General features: G+C 41.6%; 2 protein-coding genes across 8 annotated transcripts in view; one reads left to right on the top strand and one right to left on the bottom strand.

Annotated features, from left to right (window-relative positions):
* The first annotated feature begins 5,851 nt into the window (after positions 1–5,851).
* On the top strand, positions 5,852–16,838 carry GMNN (geminin DNA replication inhibitor). Of its 4 annotated transcripts, none has more exons than XM_018908074.3 (7): positions 5,852–5,951; positions 6,588–6,652; positions 8,315–8,413; positions 8,739–8,871; positions 9,554–9,636; positions 9,717–9,827; positions 11,378–16,838. In XM_018908074.3, the coding sequence occupies exons 2-7, from the start codon at positions 6,596–6,598 to the stop codon at positions 11,579–11,581; spliced, it is 687 nt and encodes a 228-aa protein (XP_018763619.2). In that variant the 5' UTR covers positions 5,852–5,951; positions 6,588–6,595; the 3' UTR covers positions 11,582–16,838. The 4 variants fall into 4 exon arrangements, with proteins under 4 accessions (XP_018763619.2, XP_050827345.1, XP_018763608.2 ...); XM_050971388.1 differs by having other exon boundaries at positions 5,870–5,899; XM_018908063.3 differs by lacking the exon at positions 5,852–5,951 and adding an exon at positions 6,115–6,186.
* Positions 16,839–17,135: 297 nt separating this feature from the next.
* The window catches only part of RIPOR2 (RHO family interacting cell polarization regulator 2), a 67,924-nt gene continuing 60,248 nt past the window's right edge, over positions 17,136–24,811 (bottom strand). For all 4 annotated transcript variants that reach the window (XM_050971384.1, XM_018908056.3, XM_018908057.3 and 1 more), the window contains 5 exons: positions 23,990–24,148; positions 22,770–22,972; positions 21,255–21,338; positions 19,257–19,347; positions 17,136–18,124 (listed from right to left, as the gene is read on the bottom strand). In XM_050971384.1, coding sequence (XP_050827341.1) covers positions 18,024–18,124; positions 19,257–19,347; positions 21,255–21,338; positions 22,770–22,972; positions 23,990–24,148 — 638 coding nt within the window. In that variant the 3' untranslated portion in view covers positions 17,136–18,023. The remainder of the gene's footprint in view (positions 18,125–19,256; positions 19,348–21,254; positions 21,339–22,769; positions 22,973–23,989; positions 24,149–24,811) is intronic.

Here is a 24,811-nt window from a genome sequence, read left to right as displayed (position 1 = left end):
TGTGTTCTGCAAACTCAGGCTGCTTAAATCCTTTCAGAAAGGGATGGGAAGCTGGAATCACTCCAGGTTCCTTCTGTAAAGACTGGTGCTCCTCCTTATATAGACGACTTCCTTTCTTTAGCAAGCTCAGAGAAGATTTTTTTCCCCTTTTGCTCATTGTCTAGTAAAGGTACCCTGACAACATTTACACAAATGAGTCAGTTAACCAGCCCAAGTATGTTTATTATACATTTACATGCAGAAATTTTGCACTATTAAATTCATGAGTGCTGGTTCAGTCTTGTCCTACTTTTATGTAGTTGTTCTTCTGTTTCTCCATCATGAAGAAGCTTATAGGGTAGAAAAATCTCATCATCTTAGTTAAAACATATGTCAAAAAATAAAATCTCTTAATGAAGGGAGAGTTAAGACTTAGCAAAATAAAGACTTGTATGCTATTGATCCATAATTCTCTTGACTACATAATTGCATATTAATGTTATGCTTCATACTGGTTATGCAATGTTGCATCATTTATAAAAGAAGCTTGTGGCCCTGGAAGCTGGGTGTGTATTTTGCAATTATAACACTCAATCCAATGACAGACTACCTCTCTTCAAATCTAATTTAAAATAATGTAAGGCTTATCACCGAGAAGAAAGGAAAGTGCATGTTATACCAAACAAACTTGACAAGTAGGTTGTGGCATTATATGCAGTAAGTAAGTTCTCTTTTTTTAGGCTTATATCCCGTTAACACAGCAAAAATAGTGTTTCTTGTGCATAATAAATCCAGGCTGAGTAAAACAGTCAGCAGAGTGGGTCAGCCTCTGCTTGGTTAGCACAACACAGACAAATCAGCTGGTGTCCTTGAGGCTTTCTCCCAGAGTGAGGAGGACTGTGTAGAGCACCAGAAAGCTGCAGTCCTGTACCCTTGGAGGAGTCAGGTGCACACAGACCCCTCTGAGGACTGGGGTTGCAGCATCAGGGCTGCCATCCTGCAGAAATACAGAATCTGACAGCATAGGAAATGGCCCCTGTGAAGGTACTCATGTACTCTACTTGTCTCAACAATATGTTCCTTGGCAGAGAAAGTGAGTCATGGAATTTTGAGAAGCAAAAGTTTAAAATATCTGGTTGAGAAAAGTTTGAAAGTTTAAAATATCTAGTTGCTGGCTATGCTTCTCTGAAAACCTGGTATTTTCTAGTCACCATGTTATCATATCCTCAGTATTTTCAGAGAAACCAAGCACTCCTTTGCATAATAACTTGTGCTTTTTCTGTAAATTAAAAGACATTGATAACTTTATATATACACCTTGTTGTTTTAGGTTTCTTTTTCCTAAAATTTCTGTAATTTCAGAGTCTAATTCCTGTTTTCAAAATTACATGTTTACTCATAAGCATGTGAGCAAGATTGTACTCTAATGCCTCTGCTCTTGATTTCCAGCTTAATGATTAGTTACTTAAAAATTAATCATTTCATGTTAATAATTAGTTTTTAATAAATTGCCAAAAATTGTTATGTATGTTATAGACATATTTAGGAAGAGATTAGATGGATTCTGTTATCTTTCTTTTGTACATTCCACACATACTGTACTGTATGTTAGAAGAAGAATCAGCCCTGAAGCTACTTGCTTCAAAAACAGAACTATGATTAATTCAGTGCCAAATATTTATGCATAATACAAAAATAAATTAGTATTCTTTGTAAATTTTAACAAGACAAATTAGGTGGTAATTAAAACTATTTCATATACTTCAGAACATACTGATTCACTCATTTCTACATTCAGAGAAAACAGTTTCTAAGGCATAAGAGGAATGCTTGGACAAAGAAATGTCACTGTTTAAAGTGTACAACATTCCTTATATTGTGTTCTGGACCCAGTCAGAATCACAGAATCATAGAATGACTTTGGTTGTCCATCACTGTCTCCTTCTTCTTGTGATGGACAGCAGTGGACAGAAGAAAATTAACTCTACCCCTGCCAAAAGCAGCACACCACTGCACAGCTGTTGCTACAATATTAAGCTTCATTTGGCACTTCTTCATGTCCCCCTTCTAGTTTCAGGGGGCTGTGGTCATAAAATGGGACATAAGTTCTTGGGCATGTGAGGTACTGGTCTTAAATAATGTAGGTTTTGTGCTTTAATCAGCAGATGCTTGCAAGAATAAGGGTAAAATTAAAAAAAAATGTTTTATTTGTTCCGTCTGTAAATAATATTCTAAATACTTGCAGTCAACAGCAGCTTTAGCATATTATTAATTTGTAACTTTTATAGAGGATGTTCAATTTTTAAATCTTAAAGCACTTTTACACTTTTTTTTTTTTTTTTTTGAAGCTGCGGGTTAGGACCTAACAGTGTCTTAAAGGATGTCTTAGTGGCTCACACAGTACTCAACTAGGGAAAAAAATAACCAGGTGAGATGCAGATTTTTCTTTCAACTTTTCACCTCTGAGGCGCACAGGATCACGGTTCACAGGACAATCTTTTGTTCTAGTGTATGAAATTTGTGTACTCTCTGGAGAGATCTAATTATTAACAGTGGCCGTCACTGAAACCCGGTCGGCCTTATGAATTATACCTGGATTGTGCCGTCTACATAATCCGCGAGTTTCATTAGCATACAGCCTTCCATGCTGATTAACCCAGGGAAAAGAAGACAAACCGTGAATTTCTTGTCGGTAACACACGAAGCACGACGGAAAAACCAGAGGCAAAGGGAGGGGAAGCGTGATGCCACGCTGCCACCTACTGTTACCCGGCGGACTGCGGGGAGTTCTTTCATCCCAGAAATAAACATTGGACAGGAGGGCCAAGAGAACATCAGCGAGGGACCCTGAGAGCCACAGGTCTTAACTGGGTCAGGGATTCCAAAGGCGGCCTCGGGGCTTCCTTCCCAGGGTCCTTTGCAGGGCTGCGGCGAGACATTCCTGTGGGTCAGAGGCTCAGCACTGCAGGACTCTCCTGGCCCTCTCCCAGAGTGTTCCTCTGCATCCCAAACACTTACAGTCAGTGCTTACAGTAAACACTAACAAACAGGAGATCTTTTATGATATTTGTGTAATAACACAGTACACAAAATTTTTAAAAATCACAGTGTGGTTTGCCTGTACTTAATATGGCAGGTAGAAATAAAGAGTCCTTAAGCACCCTAGAGCAGGGTCATTATCTCCAGAGTACAGAAAGGGCCTTGAGAGAAGGCACGGTGTGACTGTCCAGTACAAATTCATCCTTGCCAGCACTTCATTCAGATAGCCAAGTCCAGACTCTCCCTCTGCAATGGTCAGGAAGTTTCCACACACTGGCATGTAAGCAATACAGGACTCCCAAGCTGCTGGAGACCCACCTATTCCCACGTTCTCAGGCACATGAAGTCCTCCAAGTTGTCATTTGCTGTAAAAACTGATAACATTTATCAACAGCAATTGAATACAAAAGCTCTAAAAAGTACACATTCTCTGCTGCCATGAATAATCTAACAAATTGGCTGAGTTCTATGGGAAACCTCGGCGTGTTTGCTTAGGCTCACTTGAAGTGCAAATAGTCATAAGTATTCATGACAAAGGGTTTTATTTTGTATGAAACAAACAAGCTGAAATGCCCTAATCCCTGTTTAAATTAAAACTTTGGAACTTTGGCTACAAAAGGGGAATTATTACAGTAAAATAACCTGGATTTTTTTTTTTAAGGTTTGTTTCGGTGAGGTTTTTATATCATTATACTGGTTTCCCTCAATTAGGGCTATGAATAAGCTTCTAATAATAAACTCTCAGTGTTCTTTCTGAGATGGTGATGGGGTTCTTTACAAACCTTTAGAACTGAAGTGACTGAACTCTGGGACATGGTGGTTTGTAAGAGGACACGTTCTTCAGCTGGATAAATTGAAGGAGTGGCAGCTTTGTAATAAACCTCCAGATTGTATGCCTCCAGCAAGGAACAAATTAAAAGGCAAAACAAACAAGACTGTCACATCAGAACCATCTCCCATTACCTTGGACCCTTCCAATTACCAACATCTCCAAAAGCAGTTATTCCACTTCTGAACTGTAAATCCACCTGAAATTTTTTTATCAATTAAACCTGAAATTTGAAAAGGTAACGTCTGGGAAAGTTTACTTTGAAAACATAGTATTTACAAGACATACAATTTACATATTGCAGCCATAAAATGCACACAGTGCCTCTTAAGTATGATTTATGATAGAAATTGATGCATGCATCTAATTTAAATGTTTAGTGTAGTTTTTATTGGATTTTAAAATTTTTTATAAGAAAATATAAAATGTAAAAATAGGAATGTTTTATGTTGTGCTCATATAGGCACTACTTGTGTCGAGATTTTTCTGAAAGAACATTCAGTGCTGGTGTGCATATATAACCAGTTACATATACCTGCTGGTGTTTTGAAACGTGGAAATTTCAAATTCAACAAGAATTAAACTAACCTAAGAGCATGAACTTTTTTTTTTAGTACTCTAACAGAACAGTATTAATTTAGATTACATTTCTGCATGTGTCTTTTTGATTTGCTGTATGGAAGATAAAGTTTACTGAGGTGACAACTTGCTTATGATACTGTGTTATTCAAATAACAAGAAGGGACCTGACTGAAAAACTACAGAAGGACATTAAGGAATTGAGTGATGGGCAGATACAGCTATGAAATTCAATGCAGATAAAACATCAAAGAATATGCATAAGAAAATGTATCTTAATTTCACACAGTGAATGACAAACTTTGAACTGACTATCACTCAAGAATAAGATCTCAGAGTTATGGCAGATTTTTCCACGGAAATGCCAGTCCAGTGTTCAGCAGTGGCAAATCAAATGCCATACAGTTCACAGAAGAGCAGGAAGATGGAACAGCTTTCATGTCAGGGACAGCTAAGTAGGCCTGGGAGAGAGAACTGGAGAGCAGTCTGTGTAACAGTGGCCTAGATGAGGGCAGGCAGGTTGTTTGTTGTCTCTTACAAGGACTGGGGACATCAAGCGACAATATTGGAATCAGGTTCAAAGAAAAAAAAAAAAAAAAAGGTGTTCTTCAGACCAAAGATTATTTGAGCTCTAGAGGTACTTGCCAAAGGATATTGTGGACAATGAAAATTTAAATGGGTCAATGAGACACTGAACAAGAGAGATTAGTTTTATTTCCTTATCCTTGTTTAAAGATTTCCTAATGCATCTTTTTTTTATGTTCTGCCTTTCTTGCTTTCATCAGACTGTGACATTCTACTCAACATTCTCATAAGTGCCATAGAATTTATTTCCAAACAGGAGACCGACAGAATGGCAGGCTAAATAAATGCTTCTCTCTGTAATTATCCTAATTTCTAATAGCTCCATCATATTGCCTGGGAAAAATGTTGATAGCTGTTCTGTGAGACCTTGATTGTAAGGAATGTGTCCTTAACTCGACAACCTGTTTATTCACAAATCAGCAGAAGATACTATTAGTACAAATAAAAGATAAATGTGCAAATATTTGCGAGAATATAATTGTCAAGTGGCTTCTAACAAATTTAACAGCACGCTTGAGGCATAATTAATAAGAGCTGTAGTCTATATGATGCACAAAATTAGCGTTGTGTAGCAGTTATTGCGGCTTAACACTGCTAATTTTCTTCCCCGGTTTTGCATGTTGTACCGTGTTTAGACAGGAGTGATGAGAATAAGCGGAGCCGTAATTAAATCTGCTCTGGCACAACTCCTTTATAAATAAAACCAAAAAAAACCAAAATCCAGAGGCAACCAAAGCCCGCACGACAGCGCGGAGCAGCGCGCGCCCCCTCACCACCGGCCTCGGCGCGCGGGGCGGGGGGAGCGCGGCCCGCGATTGGCTCGGAGAGGGCCCCCGCGTCACGTGACCACCCGCGCGCTCCTTATAGCCGCGCGTCGGGCGCGAGAAGGTGGCTGGGTGTGCGGGCGCGTGCTTTGGGGTCTGTGCGGGAGCGGCTGCCGGTGAGCGGGGCCTTGGGCCCGGGAGAGGGGCGGGAAGGACGAGACGGGGGCTGCTCTCCGTCTTGGTTGAGCCGCCGCCACTGGCGGCTGGTTGGGGCCGCAATGTTCCGTGGCCGAGTTTAGGTGTTGGCGGGCTCATGCGTCTCTATTCCCCATTGGCCGCGGCGGCGCGCGGGGAGGGAGGGGCCCTGCTAGTTCCTGGCGGGAGCCGGGCCGCGCCGCTGAGGTGGTGTGGGTGAGTGCCCCGTTCCTTACAGCCATTCTGGGTGTGCACCTGGGACACCTTCCGCCAGCCCTGCGGGCTCGCCTGGCGGGATCAGGGCCGGGGATGCTGTGGGTGAGTGCCCCGTTCTCCTCTCAGCCATTCCGGGTGTGCGCCTGGGACAGCCCCGCCGGCCCTGCGGGAAGGCCGCTCCGCGCTGTGGTGGCGCGGGGCGCTACCTTCCCGCCGCTCGTGTCTTGGGTGCAACCTCGGGAGGGGCTCTGGAGGGGCCCACTGACCACGCCGTGCGTGGCTGACTGCTTAAGGCAGCCATGAAGGCCGATAATCCGAAATGGTAATGTTCTCTAACTAGTGTTTCCCGAACTTCAGGAATAGAGGGATGCTGTATTAATTTTAGTGTTTTTCTATTGCAGTTGATCTCATGAACTCCAAAATGAAACAGAAACTGACCATAGAAAAGTCCTCAGGATCTTTGCAGGTATAGGCTTTAAAGCCTTGAAGCTAGTACCGCTCTGTGTGACACAAGCTTCTCTGTCCACTGAAGGAATATAAAGGGATCTGTTGCAATGTGCTTCCACCTGGCTTATGTCCATTTGGCTTGAGTAACCTCCTGGCAGGCATTGTGGCTTGGGAACATGCTGTCCTGCTTGGGTCTATGTGCTTATGACTGCTTTTTTTCCTATTGCTCAGCAAGTCCTTTTTACTTTGACACTGAGCTTACTGTCTCTTCGTTTAATTTTTTAGGGTTGGTTTGGTTTGTTTGTCCTGACTATGTGCCTTTGCTTACTGAATCTGTCTGGCTTATGCTTAGGGGGTGTAGGGTAGGTTTTGTAGGCTGTTCTTTATGGGTGGGAACTTCTGAAGGAGTTCTGTCTGTCTTGTGTTGGATGTGTTTTAACTGAAGTATTCAAGCAGGCAGTTCACTTTCCAAGTCACCTTTGTGAATAATAGTTGCCTTGGAATTGGTGGAAATGCTTAAACAATGAAGGTTTTTAAGAGCTAAGTGATTAGGAGCAAACCTTAGTAACTTTTCTTGGTAAATCTTTTAATGTAGGCCCTAATCAGAATGGTACAGAAGTGTATAAAATAGAGGCTAGTGGCTCTTGTATGATGAGGCATAGTGACTGGAATGGAAGCTTCAGGTTTTAATGAAAATTGCTAATTGATAGGTCTGATTTATGGCACTCTTGTCGCAAAGTGTCTGTAGGGTATGAATTGCTCGGTATGGCTTTTTGCACTTTCAGTGGGTTAACTTGAGTTTTGGCCAATAATCTCTTGGCAGAGTATACTTAACTCTAATCCTAAGTAACAGCAAGCAGTGTCTGACACACGGTGTGATTCTTGTTCCCACACCAGTTAATGTTTGTCCTTTAATGGAACAGTAGGATAATTGGTGGCAGAAACTACCGTGGGAAATGTGAGCTCTTGTCCTATGAAGTACGGTGTGAATCGGTGACTTTCTCACGCTGGTGTGGCATTGTATCCTGGCTGTTCTTGCTTGGTTGTCTGCCATTGTTTGCTATCCCATGGTGGCAGTGTAACCAACCCAGTCAGAAAGCTTTGATGCAGGAAAGAGCATTTATGCATGATAGCAAGGGTGATAAACATACTGGTTAGACAAAACAATAGCCTCTCTGGATCGAAGCAAGGAAACTTTTGATCCATTTTAATGGATAATCAAAGTAACACATCTATTTAAATGAGCACTGTTTGATGCTGTGTTCACAGGTTATGAAAACAGCTACTGCCCGATGTGCCTTGGCCACCTAACCTTGCAACTGCAATCATTTTTGTCCCTGTCCCCAAGGGTCTGAGACTGCTGCTCTAAAACTCGAGTTTGAGAGGTCTAGCTAAAGTCATTGGCCTTGAAATCTAATCAGAGTATTTCTGCTGAAGTTCTTTTATGAAAGGCAAATGTTGCTAAGAGGCAGGGATTGATCATAGCTTCACGTGATTAAGATCTATCTCTGGTAGAAATAATTAGATCTCCTTCCTTACAAATCTTTAATATAGGCTACAGTGTCATTTCTTTGTCTTGAAAAGATGAATTGTGTTACCTTACTGGAAGTATGATGGATTCCTAATTTTCAGTTGATGTGAAGAAGAGTGGCTGCCGTCTGACCCATTTTTGTCTTTTCAGAAGTACCTCACAGATAGCACAAGCAGTGCTGCCCGAAGACCAACTCTTAAAATGATCCAGCCTTCAGCAGCCGGCAACCTGGTTGGCAGGCGTAGTGAGGTATAAACTAAAAGATAATTTGTAAATATAGAATTATTTCTAGTCATAGTGAAAAGCTTTTGAGCTGCTAACTGAAAACTAATATAATTGAAAAAAATACAATGTGCTAATGAGTGACACAAGCTTACTATTGTTCTAGTAATAAACAATATTAAAGCCTAGCAATTTCTTTTTGGGTATTAAGGAAGATTTCTAAACTAGAACTATAATGTGAAGAAAGCAGGACTTAGAGACTTACTTGCATGAGTGTGTAGGCTTAGAAGTTTGTATTTTTGTGTAGGCTGAGATGTTTCTCTTAACTTAAACCTGCCCATGTTTTATGCAGAAGAAATCTTCAGTCAGAAGGAAGCTCTGGAATAACAAATTTGCCTCAAAGGCTTCTAAAGCTGAGGTGTCTGTGGACAAGGAGCAGGAGAATGAGAATGATGTCATTCAAGCTGAAGATCTCATGGTGAAAGGTATGTGGTAATTCCTGAAATGTTTTCATGCACTTCAAATGCTATGCTGCTGTTGGAGTGCTACTTGAAACACGTTTCCTTTGTCATTTAGATAACGGCTTTGTGGGTTTTTTGTGATGTCTAGCAGTAGTTAATGATACTTACCCTCTATATTAAATAAAGTATAAATGTCTAGTATTTAAGAAGGAATTTGTGATAACCAGAAGCTGAGAAGCATTGTGAGCAGCAGTGTTAAGTAGTAGTAGTTTGTTATTTTGGCTGGGCTATAAGTTTTCCAGTGACTAATAATTAAGTTGAAACGAAAGCCTGTTTTGCCGCAGTGTGTTGTTTGTGCAGTTTCTCAGTACCATTTTGACCAGTGTGGACAGTGACTTGGAAGTAACACTTCTGTCCTCCACAAAGTGTACATTCAGAGCAGCATTTGCAAATGTGGCCATCTTGCAGAGCCTTCTGCCATGCTTGAGGCAGCTTCCTGAAGGCCTTGTACTGCCATTAATGCAGTGTAGGATGTTTCTTGTAAGCTTGTCACTAGTTGTAGTTCTACAACTAATCTTTGAAAACACTCTACAGAGTGAGTTCTTAGTATCACAGCTCAAAGAATACTTGTATACAAGTTAGAAATCTTAAGGTGCTTTTAAGAAGTCAGTCTTACCACAGACTTAATGTAGCCTCTTAAATTCAGGAGATCCTTCATCTCAGTATTGGAAAGAAGTGGCAGAAGAAAGGAGGAAGGCTCTGTATGAAGTGCTTCAAGAAAATGAAAAGGTAGCTACTGAAAGATGCCTAACTGCTAAGGTCACCTGGCTATTGTCTTCCTCTTCTAACATTTTGTTATTTGAACTCAGTTGCACAAGGAAATCGAGCAGAAGGATGGTGAAATTGCCCGCCTAAAAGAAGAAAATGAAGAGCTCATGTCCCTTGCTGAGCATGTGCATTATATGACCAGTGTGATTGAGGTACTCAAAGTAACTTTCATTTAATGTTGTGGAACAAAACAGTGAGAAACCAGCCAAAGTATTTATAATGAATCATGACTTCTGTTATATGTGCTCACAGGACTCTTTATTTTAAATTGCTCTCTGACCTATTCCGGCAGGATAGCTCTAATTGTAGAGTCAAAAAGCTCCTTCTGGGGGATGACTTTTTCCCATCTTAGAACCTATAGGAGTAATGAGAGTACTAAGATGGATGTTTTCAGAAGGACGAATTCAACCTACTCTCTTAACAGAATTAGGATTTGCATGTTGGAGATTGTGATAAGGGAAGGAAGAGTTGATTTTTCCACTTTTTTGGGATGACTTAAATTCATGTGCTTAATAGGTTGGTACTGGCTGTGTCCTTTGAGAAACTAAACTTGAAACAGAGTCACAAAGTAGAGCAGTGAGAGGGAGCACCGTTCTCTTTAAGGTCAAGGTTTTCTTGTTAAGGCACAGTGCCAGTTTCACTGCCCAAAAAGGGCTGTACACAGTCTCTAGGGCTCATAAACTCAAATTTCCTAACAGCTCCCTCTGAGAGTTCCTTGGGGTGAGTAGTTGTCACTAATTCCATGGCTCCTTCAGCAGGACAGGATTGTTTCTAAGAGCCTCTGAAGCTGTGATAAATACTTAGATAGGTGTGGAACCTTGATGTTGTGGCTTTCAGGTTGTTTTTGCAGGAATTAAGCTCTCATTAAGCTGGGATATGAAGCTGGGTGCCTGGCAAATACTTTGAGTCTGTGATGACTAGACTGAGAGGTGGAAACAAAATGCAATATGATTGCAAGTAACTTGTTTATTCAATAATTTTATTTCATCAAGTTAGTTACTTTTCAGTTAGTGCAGTTACTTACATCAGCCTTGAAAGACTGTTTTGTTATGCTTGAATTTTTTTGGTGTTAGTGGTAAAACCACTGGCAGAAATTGCATTACTTGAGGACTTGAACTAGTTGTTGGAAACTTCTCTTCAATTTCTCAAAAGTTATGATCACTTATTAGTTGTAAGCTGCTCCCTTATGAGCCTTAAATGAGCCTTAAGGGATCCATCAAACAACCAGAAGCTTCAAAACCAGCCTCTTTACAGTCCTGTTTATCTTCCTTACCTCAGGTTAGGTGAGGAACTTCTAGGTTGATCAAGTGCTAGAGACTGCTGGGTCTTAAAGTTTATCTTGACTTAATGTAGCTTCATCTAACTCAAAATGGAGTAAATTAATTGTACGGTAAGGTACTATAGTAAATACTTAATTTGGGAGCCAGTTTCCCATGTTTTAGGTTGCCTGAGATAAAACCTGCCCTACTGAAGAACCTAAGAAAAACTGAACAAGCAAATGTGGTTTTCAAGTTAAGAGGTAATAATTTGAGTTGGACTTGTATCTCAAGGTTTTTGTAACTGAGGAATGTTTTGATTATATCAACAACCTCCAAATGACGGTAATTAGGTTGCTTAATTCCATATGCAGAGTCTTCTTTCATTATTTCATAGTTATTAGAGTAGAAAAATATTAAATTTGCTGTCTTCTGTTTCTTTGTAGAGGCTGACTGGGCAAGCACCTGACAATCTTGAGACACTGGAGAGTCTGGCTCTAGAGGAATCCAGACAGGAAAATGAAGAGCACATCTGTGGAGATGAGGCAGACTGTCCTTCTGAAGAAGAGCCATCACAAGTATTGTCTGGTTTAAGGGAGAATAGATCAGATCTTCCTTCAAAGGAAGCAAGCCATTTGCAACTGGAATGACAACCTTTAAATAGGCTTATGTATGTGGCTTTTAATTGCAGGCTTCCTCTTGAAAGCATATACTGAACCTCTGGTACAGAAACTCTTGTGGGAACATTACAGATGTTGGTATTTTTAACTGGAATTATGTAGCAGTGGGAGGAGTATCTGAATACTGCATGGAAAATTTACTACAGGCTGCATGTAGTTGCTTGTAGGAAATGCAAATACTGTGTATTTCAACTGTTGTGTAAATATCTTTATCAGTTGGTCTGACATGATGCATGAGAATTGATAAATAAATCTTTGATTACCAAAATAGCATCTTAATTGACAGGGGAATAGTTAATCCTTAGTTTAAATCAATTATGACTCCTGTAGATGGAAGCTTTCAAGTTTTTGGGGGGAATGCTTGGGCAATTTTTAGTTCTTCTTATATTTTTGGAATTCTGGATTAAAAATTGCTTTTTTTTTGTGGATAGAGGGAGGGGAAAAAGCAAGAACTCGTGTGTTGTTGGTGAGGTTTCAGAAAGGTTTATTGGATAAGAGTCAAAATCTAAAGGTCAGTTATGATTTTCAGAGTTTTTAAAATTCATTTCCTCTGTCTTCTAAGGAAGCATTTTGCAATCTGTGTAATGAGAGCTTAAGTAGGAAATATTAGACCATTTATTTTAGTAATACTTTAATTGGCTTATGAAGAGAAGGTGGTGTTTTCTTGGTCCCAGTAGCAGCTGTGCTGAAAACTAGGTGGAGACAAAGCGGCCTATACTTGAGAGCTGTTCTGAAAGGAAACTCGGTGTTTTCAAGGTACTGCTCTGGTATTTACCAAGAGATGAGACCCCCTTTTACCAAGGTACTTCAGGTTCTGAAAGGTTTACAGGAATAGAAAGGGTCTTTAAAACCTTGAGCACCTTATCTGGTATCTGCATGGGCTCCGATGGAGCAGGAAAGTTGAATACAGATTTTCTAGTACTGAGTGAACTCGGGGCAGTTGTTCTGTAACAAGGCTTTAACAATGGGGGCTGTTGCCATATCTTGGGAGGAGCTGAGTGTCTTTCAGGAGGCAGAAGTGAATAGAAGCATCCTGGTTTCTGGATCTCTGGCCTTGCCAAAGATGGTTTCTTCAGGGTATGTGTGAATGACTGTGGAGCTATCAGATTGGCGCCTTTATATTCCTTCTGTTTTACTTCCTGTGGCTGTTGATCAGTTAACAGATGTTTTACAAGTGATTTCAGTTGAGACATCCAGGAAATGTCAGAAACCACCGTAGGAGGTAATACTCCTGGCTGCCATTTTACCTCAAGCATGCTAACTAGAGAACGGAGTCATCACGATTTCTTGTGAACTTCGTAAGCACAAGATTATATCTTCCAGTGTATGCTTCAGGGGGTGCTTAGACGTATTCCTTTCCATCACAAGATGAAAAGGTGAGAAAGGTATGTCCTTTATCATGCACTGATGCTGTCTTGAAGAAACAAAACTGGATGCTGGGCAAATGCTTTGTAGCATAACCTTGGTTTTCTGTTGAAGTGGATAATGCTTGTCAAGTGACTTAGACCTCTCCTATCTCACATTCTAAGCAACTTTCTTAACAATGTAGTTCATCATTAGTAAATAAGGAAGCATTTTCATTTTGATATGATTGATTTTTGTTGGTCAATTTATAAGTGATTGTCAACTCTTATTCTTTTAGCGGTGACTTTATTTTTAAACATCAAGCATATTGTATTTGCAGAGGCTGTAGAAGGGAAGAAAGGACTGTGGCATGACTAGCAGACCAAAATGAGACAGCAAGTGCAACTTTTTCACTATTTCACTTCCTGCTGCGTGAGCTGCTGTAGTACAGGTGCTGTTGTTGGAACAGAACTGTCAGAAAGAGACAAATGCAGAATTTGTTCGCAGTATCTGTGTTTCTTACCTTCAGGCTGATTAAGAAGAATGCATGTTAGGCTTATATCTTATGCTTTTTCTGGATTGATTTTCTTTAAATAAGATATGACAGTCTGTTGATATGCTGGACCCTTCTGTTGAAATAGACTGTGTACAAATAAATCATGGAAGTTCTGCAAGTAGGCTGATGGATGTATTGCAGCATTTGGCCCACCTGTAATAGAGTAAATTTTTATGTCAAGAAGGCATGTGCCACTTAGTAATACATACTGATGTTTTCAACCAAAACTGCTATGGGTATATTAAATGCAATTTATTAGCAGAGTGGATAGTTTGCTGTATAAACTGAAAAAAGCCTGTGATGCCTGAGAAGGTTAGGTGTGAGAGCTGAACTGCCACAGTAATAACATGTACACCTGCTTTGTCACAGATGCATTGAACCTTGACCAAATACTGACTATACCTATTGTATCAGACATTAATATATGGAAATGTTCTCAGCAGTTTTAGGATGCTGCAAAAACTGCTGTTTAAAGAACTCTAAAAGGATTGACTTAGTTTGTCCTTCTGAAAATTCTTGAGTGCTTTTTTTTTTTTGAACATGCATGTAGTAGCACTGTGCTACATATTAAGTCTGGGAACTTGGTATTTATGTGCTCACAGCTTGTCAAAGGTGTAGAAATTGTACAGAGATTTGTTTGTGATTAGTTCTCTTAAAAGTATCTGACATTTTAAGTATATAGGGAAACTCATTTATCACTGTAACACAGCTGTGTAGCAGCTGAAAATCAGCATCACTAAGACAGCCTTTCTATCCAGCTGAGTTAGAGAGAACATTCTGTCCAGTACAATAAAAGTGTCAGTTCTGGAACCTAACCGACAGCATGTGATTCTTTCCAAGAAGTCAAATACATTTGTGCTACCAGCAAAAGGAGTCAACACTCCTTTTCACTGCAGAGGGTGCAGACACAGTCTTTTCTTTCACTGAGGCAGGCTCAGGCTGTGTGGAAGTGGGATGTATCTACAGTGTCCTAGCACTTCTCCTTTAAAATGTGTATGTCTCAACAGGGCTGAATTTCAGCTATGCAAGAGCAAAGTGTGGGGAGGTGGGTCATTTGCAGATGTCAGATCTTTCAAGAATGAGCAGCTATGCAGGGACAAGCAAACAATGGGGCATGTTCTTCCTCCTTGTGTGAGGAAGAACTCATAAATGATTTACACTAAAAATTGTTATTTTTGCTAAGCACCCATTGTACTTAAGACAGTGTGTGGAGAAATTAATTAGACCATAATAGCCATTAGTTTGGGCAGCTGAAACTCACTTGGTTTTTGGCATGGGATTGCTTACGTGAGGGCCGGCAGCATTGTCCTGTGCTGTAGCTTATGGTGTGGCCTCTGCATAAGTAGAGAAGTTACTCATAGGTTATTTTTTGTTAAGAACATGTGATGCATATTCATTTACTTTCCCTCAAGGGCCATCTCAGGTTGTTTTCAGAACTGGATTTAAGAATTTAATAAGGTGTGCAAACTTTGCCAAGGCTGTGATTTTCCAGCACTCCTATGTTTTTAAGACTGAGTTGCATTGTCATCAGTGTTTTTTTTCAGCAGAAAATGTTTGTGTTATTCATTTATCTTTCCATTCTTGTAATAACACAAAACAGTTTAGCAACTGAGAATGGTGCTATGAGGAACTGTAATTTGCTGCTGTTTGTTGAACGGCTGGCAGATGCCTGTAATGAAATGTGACCAGTTGTGAGGACACATCTATCCTACCCTCGGCAACACTGCTGCCATTTGAAGCTGGGTGCTGTGGATCCTCTCCTCAGGACAATCTCTCTGCAAAGCAGGGAGCCATACTTAAGATACAGTGTCTGGTGGTTGTTCACTCCTAATTTTGAAGTCCACATTTATGAAAGCATTATTTATCAAGTATAGAGTACATATCACAGACTGCAGGACAGGGTGAAGCTATAGAGCATAGCTTTTTGAAAATCTGATGGCTACAAAAGCCTCGCCAGTAGCAGTGTGAAAGTGGGCAGCCTAACATGCTGCTGCTGTAGCTACAGTAGTATAGGGGTGCTACAGGTTTCTATTTATGGGGCCACATGCTGAGACAGTGACAGCATGGCAGGGATAGTAAAAACCAGCATAGCCTAAGGTAAGGATACCTTTACCACCAGATAAACCCCTTTCCCAATGCATTTCTAGGGAGCTGCCCATCTCTTCCACCTTCTCTCAGCACCTTGCACTGCTGCTGAGCTACTTTGGTATGGGAACTTTTTCCTAACACATTTTCCTGGGGTGGCCCCGACCTTTGAATTTGTCCAAGTAAGCCTGCTGCAGCCTGAGAGCTCTTGTAATTACTGCCTGCTGCTTCCTTCTTTACTATTGGTAAGCACAAGCCTTGTGATGCTCACCTCTGTGCATCTGGTTTTTCCTACTCCACCAAGGAGTGTGTTAATGTGCCAGGAAAAGGCAGTGTTGTCAGCTCTGTGTACAAGCTTGGAGACAAATAAATGGTTTGGTCCTTTTTCTGCGCCTTCAGGTTTTGGAAGCTTTAAGATCTGTTCCCTTTGTCACAGCTGTCATGAATCCTGGTTGTAATGGTGTAGCGGATCAGCTTTAGGCTTAATAAACTTCTCCAAGGGTGGCTTTAAACTACAATGAGATGAGATGTGATACACCCTCCATTTGAAGCAGTACCTCTGTATGTGAGCTGCTCCCTGTTCTCCGTGGCTTTGGCTCCCTGCTCCATAGGCAGTTCTATGTTCCCCAAGGTGTGTGCTGTAAGCCTGAATGTTTGAGAAGGGAAAATGCATGGAAGGAATGTCTTCTGTCTGAGAAGAGTCTGTCTTCCTAGGAGGGAGGAGTAATCAGTGCAAGTTTGGTAACAATCCTAGAGCCTCTCCAGCACATTTTCTGATAGTCCCTGTGGAGCCTTTCTTGGTAAGTATCTTGAATGATACACAAAACTGGCTTGCTCCGAACTATGAGCCTAATAGTGAAGAGGCTGCTGATGGAAAGGGTGACTATACATATGGACTGATGTGCTTGGTAATTAAAAATAATCTTTATTATAACTTAAATGTGATAGGAAATATGGTGAGTACAAATGCCACAAAACTAAAAGAAAAAAATTAAAAAAAAAAAGTAGAAGATACAAAAGGACACCTTGAAAGAATTCAACTGATGGGGCAGGTGTAGTATAAAAACCATAACATGGCTATTTCACCTTCTGCAAAAAGAGTTTATATCCCTCAGTAAACAAGTAAGCATTTTGCACTGTACAAAATGTACTTCTTTAATTAAAGGAAGAATATATATATTTATAAATATACAGGTATGTACATTCTTGTAACATTCACAGTAAAAAAAACAAAACAAATGACCCCTGCCTGCCAAAGTGTTTGGCTCACAAGGTTTCCTCTTGATGTGAACTGTTTGCAATATTTTCTATGTCGTCTATGCAAATTTGGATACTTCAATTGACATCTAAATAGCATTTCATGCATAATGAACACAGTACAGGAACACTCTTCTGTTAAATTCTATTCACCTCCTCTGTTAACTTAAGGCTTGTAATCAACAGTTTGAAGTACTCGCTGTCTTTCAACCTTGCAGTGCAGGGAGGGGAGGTGCATTCACTTCCCCCTCTGTTTATTACTGCCTCCGAGGTCCACTTGAGTTTGTTCTGTTCTTTATATTGAAATCACTCTATAGAAACTACGCTCCTCTAATTAGAATATGAAATCCAATCCAGCCTGCAACTTGCAGGACAAAATGGTTTTGGGGACTTGTGTAATTAGCGCTATTCACGCCTTCTTCTCAGAATAAATAAATGCACTTTACCTTTTCATTTAGTTTCCAGAAACCTACATGATTGTTTGATCTCCCCTCAGAAATCGCTGGATTAATGATGGTTTGCTGCTGGAGGGTAAGAGAAGGGAATAAAAGACCAGTGGAGGCATTTAGAATGAGTCACCAAAGTGACACCTCCCAGGGTTTACATCGTGCTGTTTCTCAAGGCAAAACTTGTAGAACTTTCCTTGTATTTCATTACCAAGACTCAACTGAGAAAGCTGAGCAGTGTTTCCTGCCACTGGAGTGTTGCTGGGGACACTGCTTGGCAGCAGACACTTCATTTGGGATTCAAGGGAAAACTGCATGCCTGCTCAGGTGGCCTCCTGATTGTCCTTGATAGATACGGTATCACATGTCTCAAGCTTTCACAACAACTTCAAGGAAGTAAATATAGGAAAATATATGGAGATGCCAAATTCTAAAACCTCACAGAAGTCTGTTGAGGCTGAATAACTGAATTACATTATTTGTTTAAAATCAGTCAAAGTATTGTTCTTCAGCATCCAACTGTTCTATCATGAGCTGCAATGAGGAGCCAACAGGAATCCTTAAGCTGGATTTTAGATTTTACTTTTCTTGAAGAAGTCTGTAAATTGCTACATTTTGGAACATTCTCATAGAATTCTTTAAAGTCTTCCTTTTGTTTCTCACACTGAAGTGCAGCTCCATCCTGCTTTAAATGCCTGTTAAATATTGGCAGGTTCTTTTCCATCTAAAAAGCTGTGGCAGCTTCAGTTCCACGGCGGCTTCCTACTTTAACAAATTCCCGGGGAAATTTGTCCAGCTGTTCATATGCCAGTCTCCCATCTTCACCTGAATGCAAAATGATAAAGCATAATAATGCATTATGTCATTGCCCTGGAACATTTAAAATACTGGATTTACTGTTAGAAGGTACTGATTGGCCAGAAACTTCTACCCCTTCTTAAACTTTATCTTGTTAGAAGCAATTTCAGAAGTTATTTGGAAAAGTTAAACATGCTCTGAATGTTCAATTTTTTTTTTTTTTTAATTTCCCATGTAACTTGTTCGGTTATCTAAAGCCAAACAGAAGCAGATGTGGCTTGTATGATGAGGTGACAGTATCTGTACACTCGTCACACTGAATGACCTATTGTGCTTGTCAAGGTCTCAGCTGCTGCTGTGATGTACTTGAGGTAAATGTTTATCCACGTCAACCTTGGAAAATATAAAGTTTATCCACCTCCCACTTCCTGGCACTTTGAAGAAGTGAGTCTATCCACAATGTTACTTCTATACTGCTGAAAATGAGGAAGCAAAATGTTTGCTAAATATTACTGTGTCTTTCAACCCCTTTCTCCTTAGCTACTGCCATCTATATGCACTTCCACTAAGCCAGCATTGAGCCTAATGTGTTGAGCTGGCAATTAGGAACCAAAAATGGTCTCTGTGTGTTGTCCAGAAGAATAGCAGAACAATCAGAGTTTTCAAGTGTCCCTGGGCTAGTTGTTTTATAATTTGAGCAATAACATGTCCAAAAGCAGACTGAATTCCTGCTGAAGTGGTGAATGAAAGAGAGCATATTTGAAGGGTTTGCATAATTCAAATAACACAAGGACACCTCCCCCATGGAGTAGAAATTCATGCCTAGCTGAAAGGCCAGAAAAACACAATTTTTCTGTGCCACTGAAGTACTGGTGCCCAGGAACTGTGCAGAATTATTATCAACTCTTTGTGTTTCTCAGCTTCTCCTTTGCTATCCTTCCTTTTACTACTTCCCCCTCCAGACTCACACAATTCAATGTCTCTTTTAGCTCATTTTCAAAATGAATGATTTTTAAGAATCTGTATTTTCTGACTTGTTTAAGTCACTCTGCAAAGTTTTGTTTAAAATTTACAGTGTCACATTTACATAGCTCAGGTGTCTTACATGCTGCTCTGTTAAAAAATAAAATTAAATACTGCTCTAAACCAGGCAACTCACCGAGGGAGAGCAGGGTTTCGGATGCCACTTTTCTGATCTCTTCATTGTCAGACTGGCAGAGCGTGACCAGCATTTTAATGCTCTCAGTAGCCTGGGAAGTGCAAAGAGAACTGCATTAGCACCACACAGGACATCTGGGTTTTTTTCCACAACCTTGTATGTAAATAGTAACCATCCTCTGCACTGCCCTTCCCACTCAAGGTAAAGGTCTTTGGATGGAGACGGGAGCAATGGGGCTTTCCTGAGGGGAAGCATTTGGAGGAGGTGTATTTTCTGCTGCTGGTGTGGACCCTTCCAAATTTTCCTACCCTATGCACTACATACATAAATCTGACAGACCAGCTATGTCTGCCACTTCTGACTGTAGGATAGGTGATGGGCTGTGGACCAAGGCCATAAAATGCCAAGGTAAGGGTACAGCAGGGAAATGAACAGGAGGGAACTAGCAAATAGGTTTCCTATAAAGCATGTCAAGCCTGTGCTCACCAATACTTGCAGACTTCTGCCTTGCCTCTGCTATTTTTGGGAAGAAAGCAAGGAATAATCCTGTTCTGTGATACAAAAATGTCAGGTCTTTGGGGAGAGCAGCTGTCATAGTGTCTCTGCCTGGCTATTTAATACTACAAGATGAGTGAAAGGAAGGGCAGGTACTGCCCCAGTGTGACATCTTGGAGAGGCACTGAGCCACAGAGTCAGTATTTGTATGAGCCCTGTCAATCCAAGGGGCACAAGGTCTGGTCTGCATGCTCTGAATGAGGGCTTTGCTGCCACAGCCATTACATCTCACCACCTTGCCTTCAGTGTGGCCACTTATGTGTGATTTGTGGTAAAGCTGCACTGGTGACTGCAGCTCAAATGCTCAAATGAGTGACGGGGCACAGGCAGAGAGCTTGCTGCCACCTGAAAAACCCCTCAGAGTTTCAGTGGGCCCTTTGTTTAATCTACAACCAACTGTGGATTAAACTGTCCCTGGGTTACCCCATCCACAGCCACCTATCCATCATAGCATTTCCATCTCTGAAATAAGAGCTTCCAGCTTCAGCTTTTTCTTTGAAGAGTCCAAATGATGATACTTTGCTTCAGTAGCTTTTTTCTCCAGCCATTCTCACTATTCAAGACTCATTGAAGCCACATTGCTCAAGTTAAACTTGCCTAGCTCCAGTTCCCACCACTGGTTCCTAGTCTGAGTTTTCCTGAGCAATCAAAAATCCCACTGCACCCCCAGGCAGCAGAGATGAAATGTTCCTCACCATTGCCTCTAAGGGATGCCTGCTAGCTTCTCATTTAAGGGAAAGGTTTTATCATATTTAAACAATACTGGATTGTGTGCTGGATAGCATCAGTTGTGACTGGGATGAAGTTACAGTTTAGAGCTGCCTTCCAGGGGGCAGATTAGAGAGAGAAATAGTCAGTCCAAAGTGCATCTGTCTTATGGAACACATCTGGCCCCAGTGTCCCATACCAGCCAGGCTTGGGTGGCTGCTGTCTCCCATGGCTCTATACAACCAAAACAAAAGTGCATTTTCCCATCCTGTCATAGGCTGGAGTGCAAATGCTAGCTGAAGTTGTAGTGCCCAGATGTTATGACCAGTTATTTGTCACAAAACAAGCTGTGATATTTCTTTTCTGCTACTGCAGCCCACATGCATTAGAGCTCATTTTATCCTGGGAAAGCATTTTTTTTATCCTTCTCAGTCAGTAATTTATGGATTAACATTTTTTTTTCTCTGTGATGTGGAACCGAGTCTCCTGAAGTCAATATGAGAGGGAAGAAAAGATGATATGCAAAAGATAAAACTTTGCCAAGGTCACAGAACCCAGGTGTTTGTGGTTTAGAAGGTTCTAAACCATTCCCTTTATCTGAAAAAGGATGGAGCACAGCAACAAAACAAAAACACTACTGCTGCTGTTATTGTAATTTCTGTTTTGTTGTTTGTACCTATCAAATGTCCTTTCAAAAGCAAAGCCAAGCACCACAGTGTATTCCTTGTCTCTTACCTTGAGGTATCTTAGAGCCAAGCAAGCTGCTTTCTGCAGCTGGAGGTTGGGTTGGGTTAGTGCTTCACAGTAATAAATCAAGGCCTGAAAAGAGATTAAGAAGAATAGCAATGAAAATGCCTGTCTGTGTCTCCATAGAGAAGGGTGGAGCATGGAGGTATTGCTACTGTTAAAGGGACAGCAATTGCAGCCTGCCTCTGACAATGAGGATGTGGGATGGCACAGGTGGGATAATTCCCTACAGCAGATCCAGGCCAGACCACCAGTCACAGACCAGCAGTCTCAGGGCAGCTTTTGGTGAGGAGAAGTTCATGTTAAAGTGAGATGTACAATTTGGCACCTTTGAAGGCACATCACCAAAGAGCTTTGAATGGGCCTCGGAGTCTAATATCTCAAGAGGTGGCCCTTGTGATGGTTTCTTTAATGCAGGGATAATAATGAACTAGTTGGTACCTAGGGAGACTTAAAATAATTATTAGACCAGTTTACTGCTTGACCCTAGGAATTAGTAGCTACTACTGAGCAGCAAATCTCAGCAGCACTCAGCTGTACAGGGAATTCATCTGCAGCATAAGGCTGCATAATACCCTCACAGAATACCCTCTGTAATCCTTCCTGCAGGCAGCGAACCAGGTATCAGCTACACATGCCTGTTACAGGAGAAGGTTATATTTGCCCTGAGATGCTGCCTCCAGGAAGCTGGGGATGGATAAGGATGGTATGAAACACCAAGAGGCTGCAAAAATGGAAGATGAAGTGGGAGGGCAAGCAAAGAGGGGACTGGATTGATAGACAAGAGAAGCAAAGACTTTTTCTCTTCCCTTTGCCTTCCTTCTGCCACTCTTCCTCTTCCAGCTGCCTTTTCTTTTGCTCTTTTCAGAGAGCAAGATGGATAGCGGGGAAAGGTCTGCCATGAAAGGGTAGGAGTCAGTCCCCATTTTCTTCTTACTCCTCCTTCTCCCCTCTAGTTAATTTCTGTGTTTAACCTGGCCCTGCTTGTTGCATTTGGTATCAGAGATAGACTGAAATCTTAGTTCTCACAGCTGAGCTGTGTTTGCCCATCCCCTCTGGACATGGTGGCAGTCCATCCCCTCTGGAAATGCTGGGAAGTCCCACAGATGGCAGACTCCTTTGGAAGAAAAAAAAAATCTGAGACCTACATCTTTGCATGTTGGTGGTGCTGGGGACTGCTAGCTTGAAGCCTTGGACTGAAGCCAAGTCTGAGACAGGGCAGCAGAAATGCTGAAGTGTGGAAGACAGCTGGAGAGCACAGCACTCAGTAAGTATTTGCAGTTTTGGTTGGTACCTGTTTAGCGTAATGACAGGTACAAGCAGACTGGCATAAAAACAGAAACAGACCTGCACATGTGCAGAAAAATCAGACAGAATATCCCTCTGGATCCCTTTAAATCAAGCTTGGATCAGTTATTTCATATGCACAGATATTTGAGACATACAGGTAGAAAAAGTCATGACACAGGGATCTCAGGTGACAGGTGATTTTCTGCCACTTACCTTCTCCCTGAAATGCCTGTTTTCTGCAGTTGCTGTCAGAAGTGATGCCACAGTCTCACTGACTTCATTTTTATTTTCATTGAGAAGTAAAGCCAAAGCTCTTAAAACTTCCTGCTGTGGTGGAAGGTTATTGGAGTTTATTTTGGACACGTTGTGCTGCAGTTTTCCGTCTTTCACTGACTGTAGCACCTGAACCACAGACGCTAGAAGTGCAAGAAAAAGGTCTGTGTTACTTCATCCTCTCAGTACTTTGGATTTATTCTTTTCTCACTAGCAATCCTTGGTTTATACTACACACACTGAGGATACAAAAATATTCCCATCTGAGCAACTGCAGCATGGCAGTGTGTCTGCATGGGGAATTTAAGCTGGGGCAGTTTCTCAGACCTTCTCCAAGTGAGGAGATTAGTAGATGGGCCCAAGTGCAGCACTTAGGCCTACCCAGAGCTGTCAAATCTTTGCTTTCTGCTGGAAGATGTTAATTCTCGCTCTAACAATTGAAACCAAATATCCTTGCCAGTGTATTGACTTTCAGAGCATCTCTGTGAGAGCTTTTCCTGGATAGACTGATGTCTGCCAACAAGAGCTAGGGCTAATATGTTTCAGAGTTGAGTTGAAATGCCATTTTGCTTCCAGGCTTTTGAGCAAAAGCTCCTTCATATGCCCAAATAAAAAGGAAAACTAGGCAAGGTTCCTCAAACTCCCTCTCAAATAGAGAAGAAAACTTGGCTTGCCAGGGACTGCAGTTCAGCATACTTAGTGTGGCATCTGCTTCTCTCTTTAGCTCTTGGTGGCAGAGCCTGCAAAACTCTGAGGTGCTGTGATCCCTTGGTTCCTGAGAATTGCTCAGCACTTCAGAAGGTGTCTCCATAACAGGTGGTGAAAGACCAAGACATCATCCAAGCTGTGGGCACAGAAAACTTCCCAGACCTTGGGCTCAGCCCACCACCATCAGCCATTCCCTGAAAAACAGTGCTTTCAAAACAGTTTTTTCCCCATTTGAATATGGAAATAGGAATGACTGAGAGTCTATCTGCATCAGCTCCTTTCCCTTGACATGCACAACAGTTCAGGTGCATTCACTTAATAGGCAGGACACTTCTTTGTCTCTTTTCTCTCCTCCTTTTGTAAAGCCAGCCTCAGGGCTGGACTCCCTTGCGTTGTGCTCAGAAGGACAGGGAGGTACTCTCTAACCAGCCAGCAGAATTTATGTACCCTACCTTCTTTTGCAAGCTGCAGCAAATAGCTTCCAAGGTCATTGACACTGTGGCTGGCAAAGTAGCTGTAATACTGAAAGACGGTAATGGTCTCGGAGGACATGCTGGAGTAGAGGACAGGCTCCGTCCGGTCCAGGATCTGAGAGACCAGGATCCTGAAAACTGCCATGGACAGCCATGGACAAAGGCACAGGTTAGGGAGAGCAAAAGCTGCTGGCAAAACTATGCAGTCCACTTCAAAACCGGAAAGAAATAACCCCATCTGCAAGGCCAGATACTTCCCAATGTTTCTAAGCTCAGGTGGTTAGGTTAGAAGCTGGACAGGCCTTTTCCCTATCTGGGTCTCATTGCCAGAGAATATCTTGGTAAGGATGAACCTCTGCCAGTTTACAGATGGCTAGTGCAGCTTCCTGTGCAATCGACAGGGCATCCTTTCTACCTGAACAATATTCTGCATTGCAAACCCCTCTCCACATGCACTGCCTGCTACATCCCCACAGAGCCACTGAGGCAGGACTTGGCTTTCCTGTTTTTCATGTTCCTGCACTAGTGTGGCATGCAGAAACCTTGTCTGAGGCACTGCCTGTGAGAGCTGTAGCATGGAGCAGGAAGGAGAACACTGCCCTATGTAGGCATCCACAGTGCAGGTGGCCACACCTGGGCAAATCAGCCTCCAACCCCATTCTGTCCAAGGGAGAGCCAGTCAGTATAACTGGAGTCTGAGGTGTGGTACATCCTCCACAAGATAAGAACCTGTGCTCAGACAAACTCATTTGAATGTGGATTAATTTCATCCTAGTCCACTGTAATGGGGTGTAGGAATTC

The sequence above is a fragment of the Serinus canaria genome, chromosome 2 (assembly GCF_022539315.1).
Source record: "Serinus canaria isolate serCan28SL12 chromosome 2, serCan2020, whole genome shotgun sequence".
In the NCBI taxonomy this organism is placed as follows: Eukaryota; Metazoa; Chordata; class Aves; order Passeriformes; family Fringillidae; genus Serinus; species Serinus canaria.
This window is presented reverse-complemented; position numbering and strand designations above follow the sequence as displayed.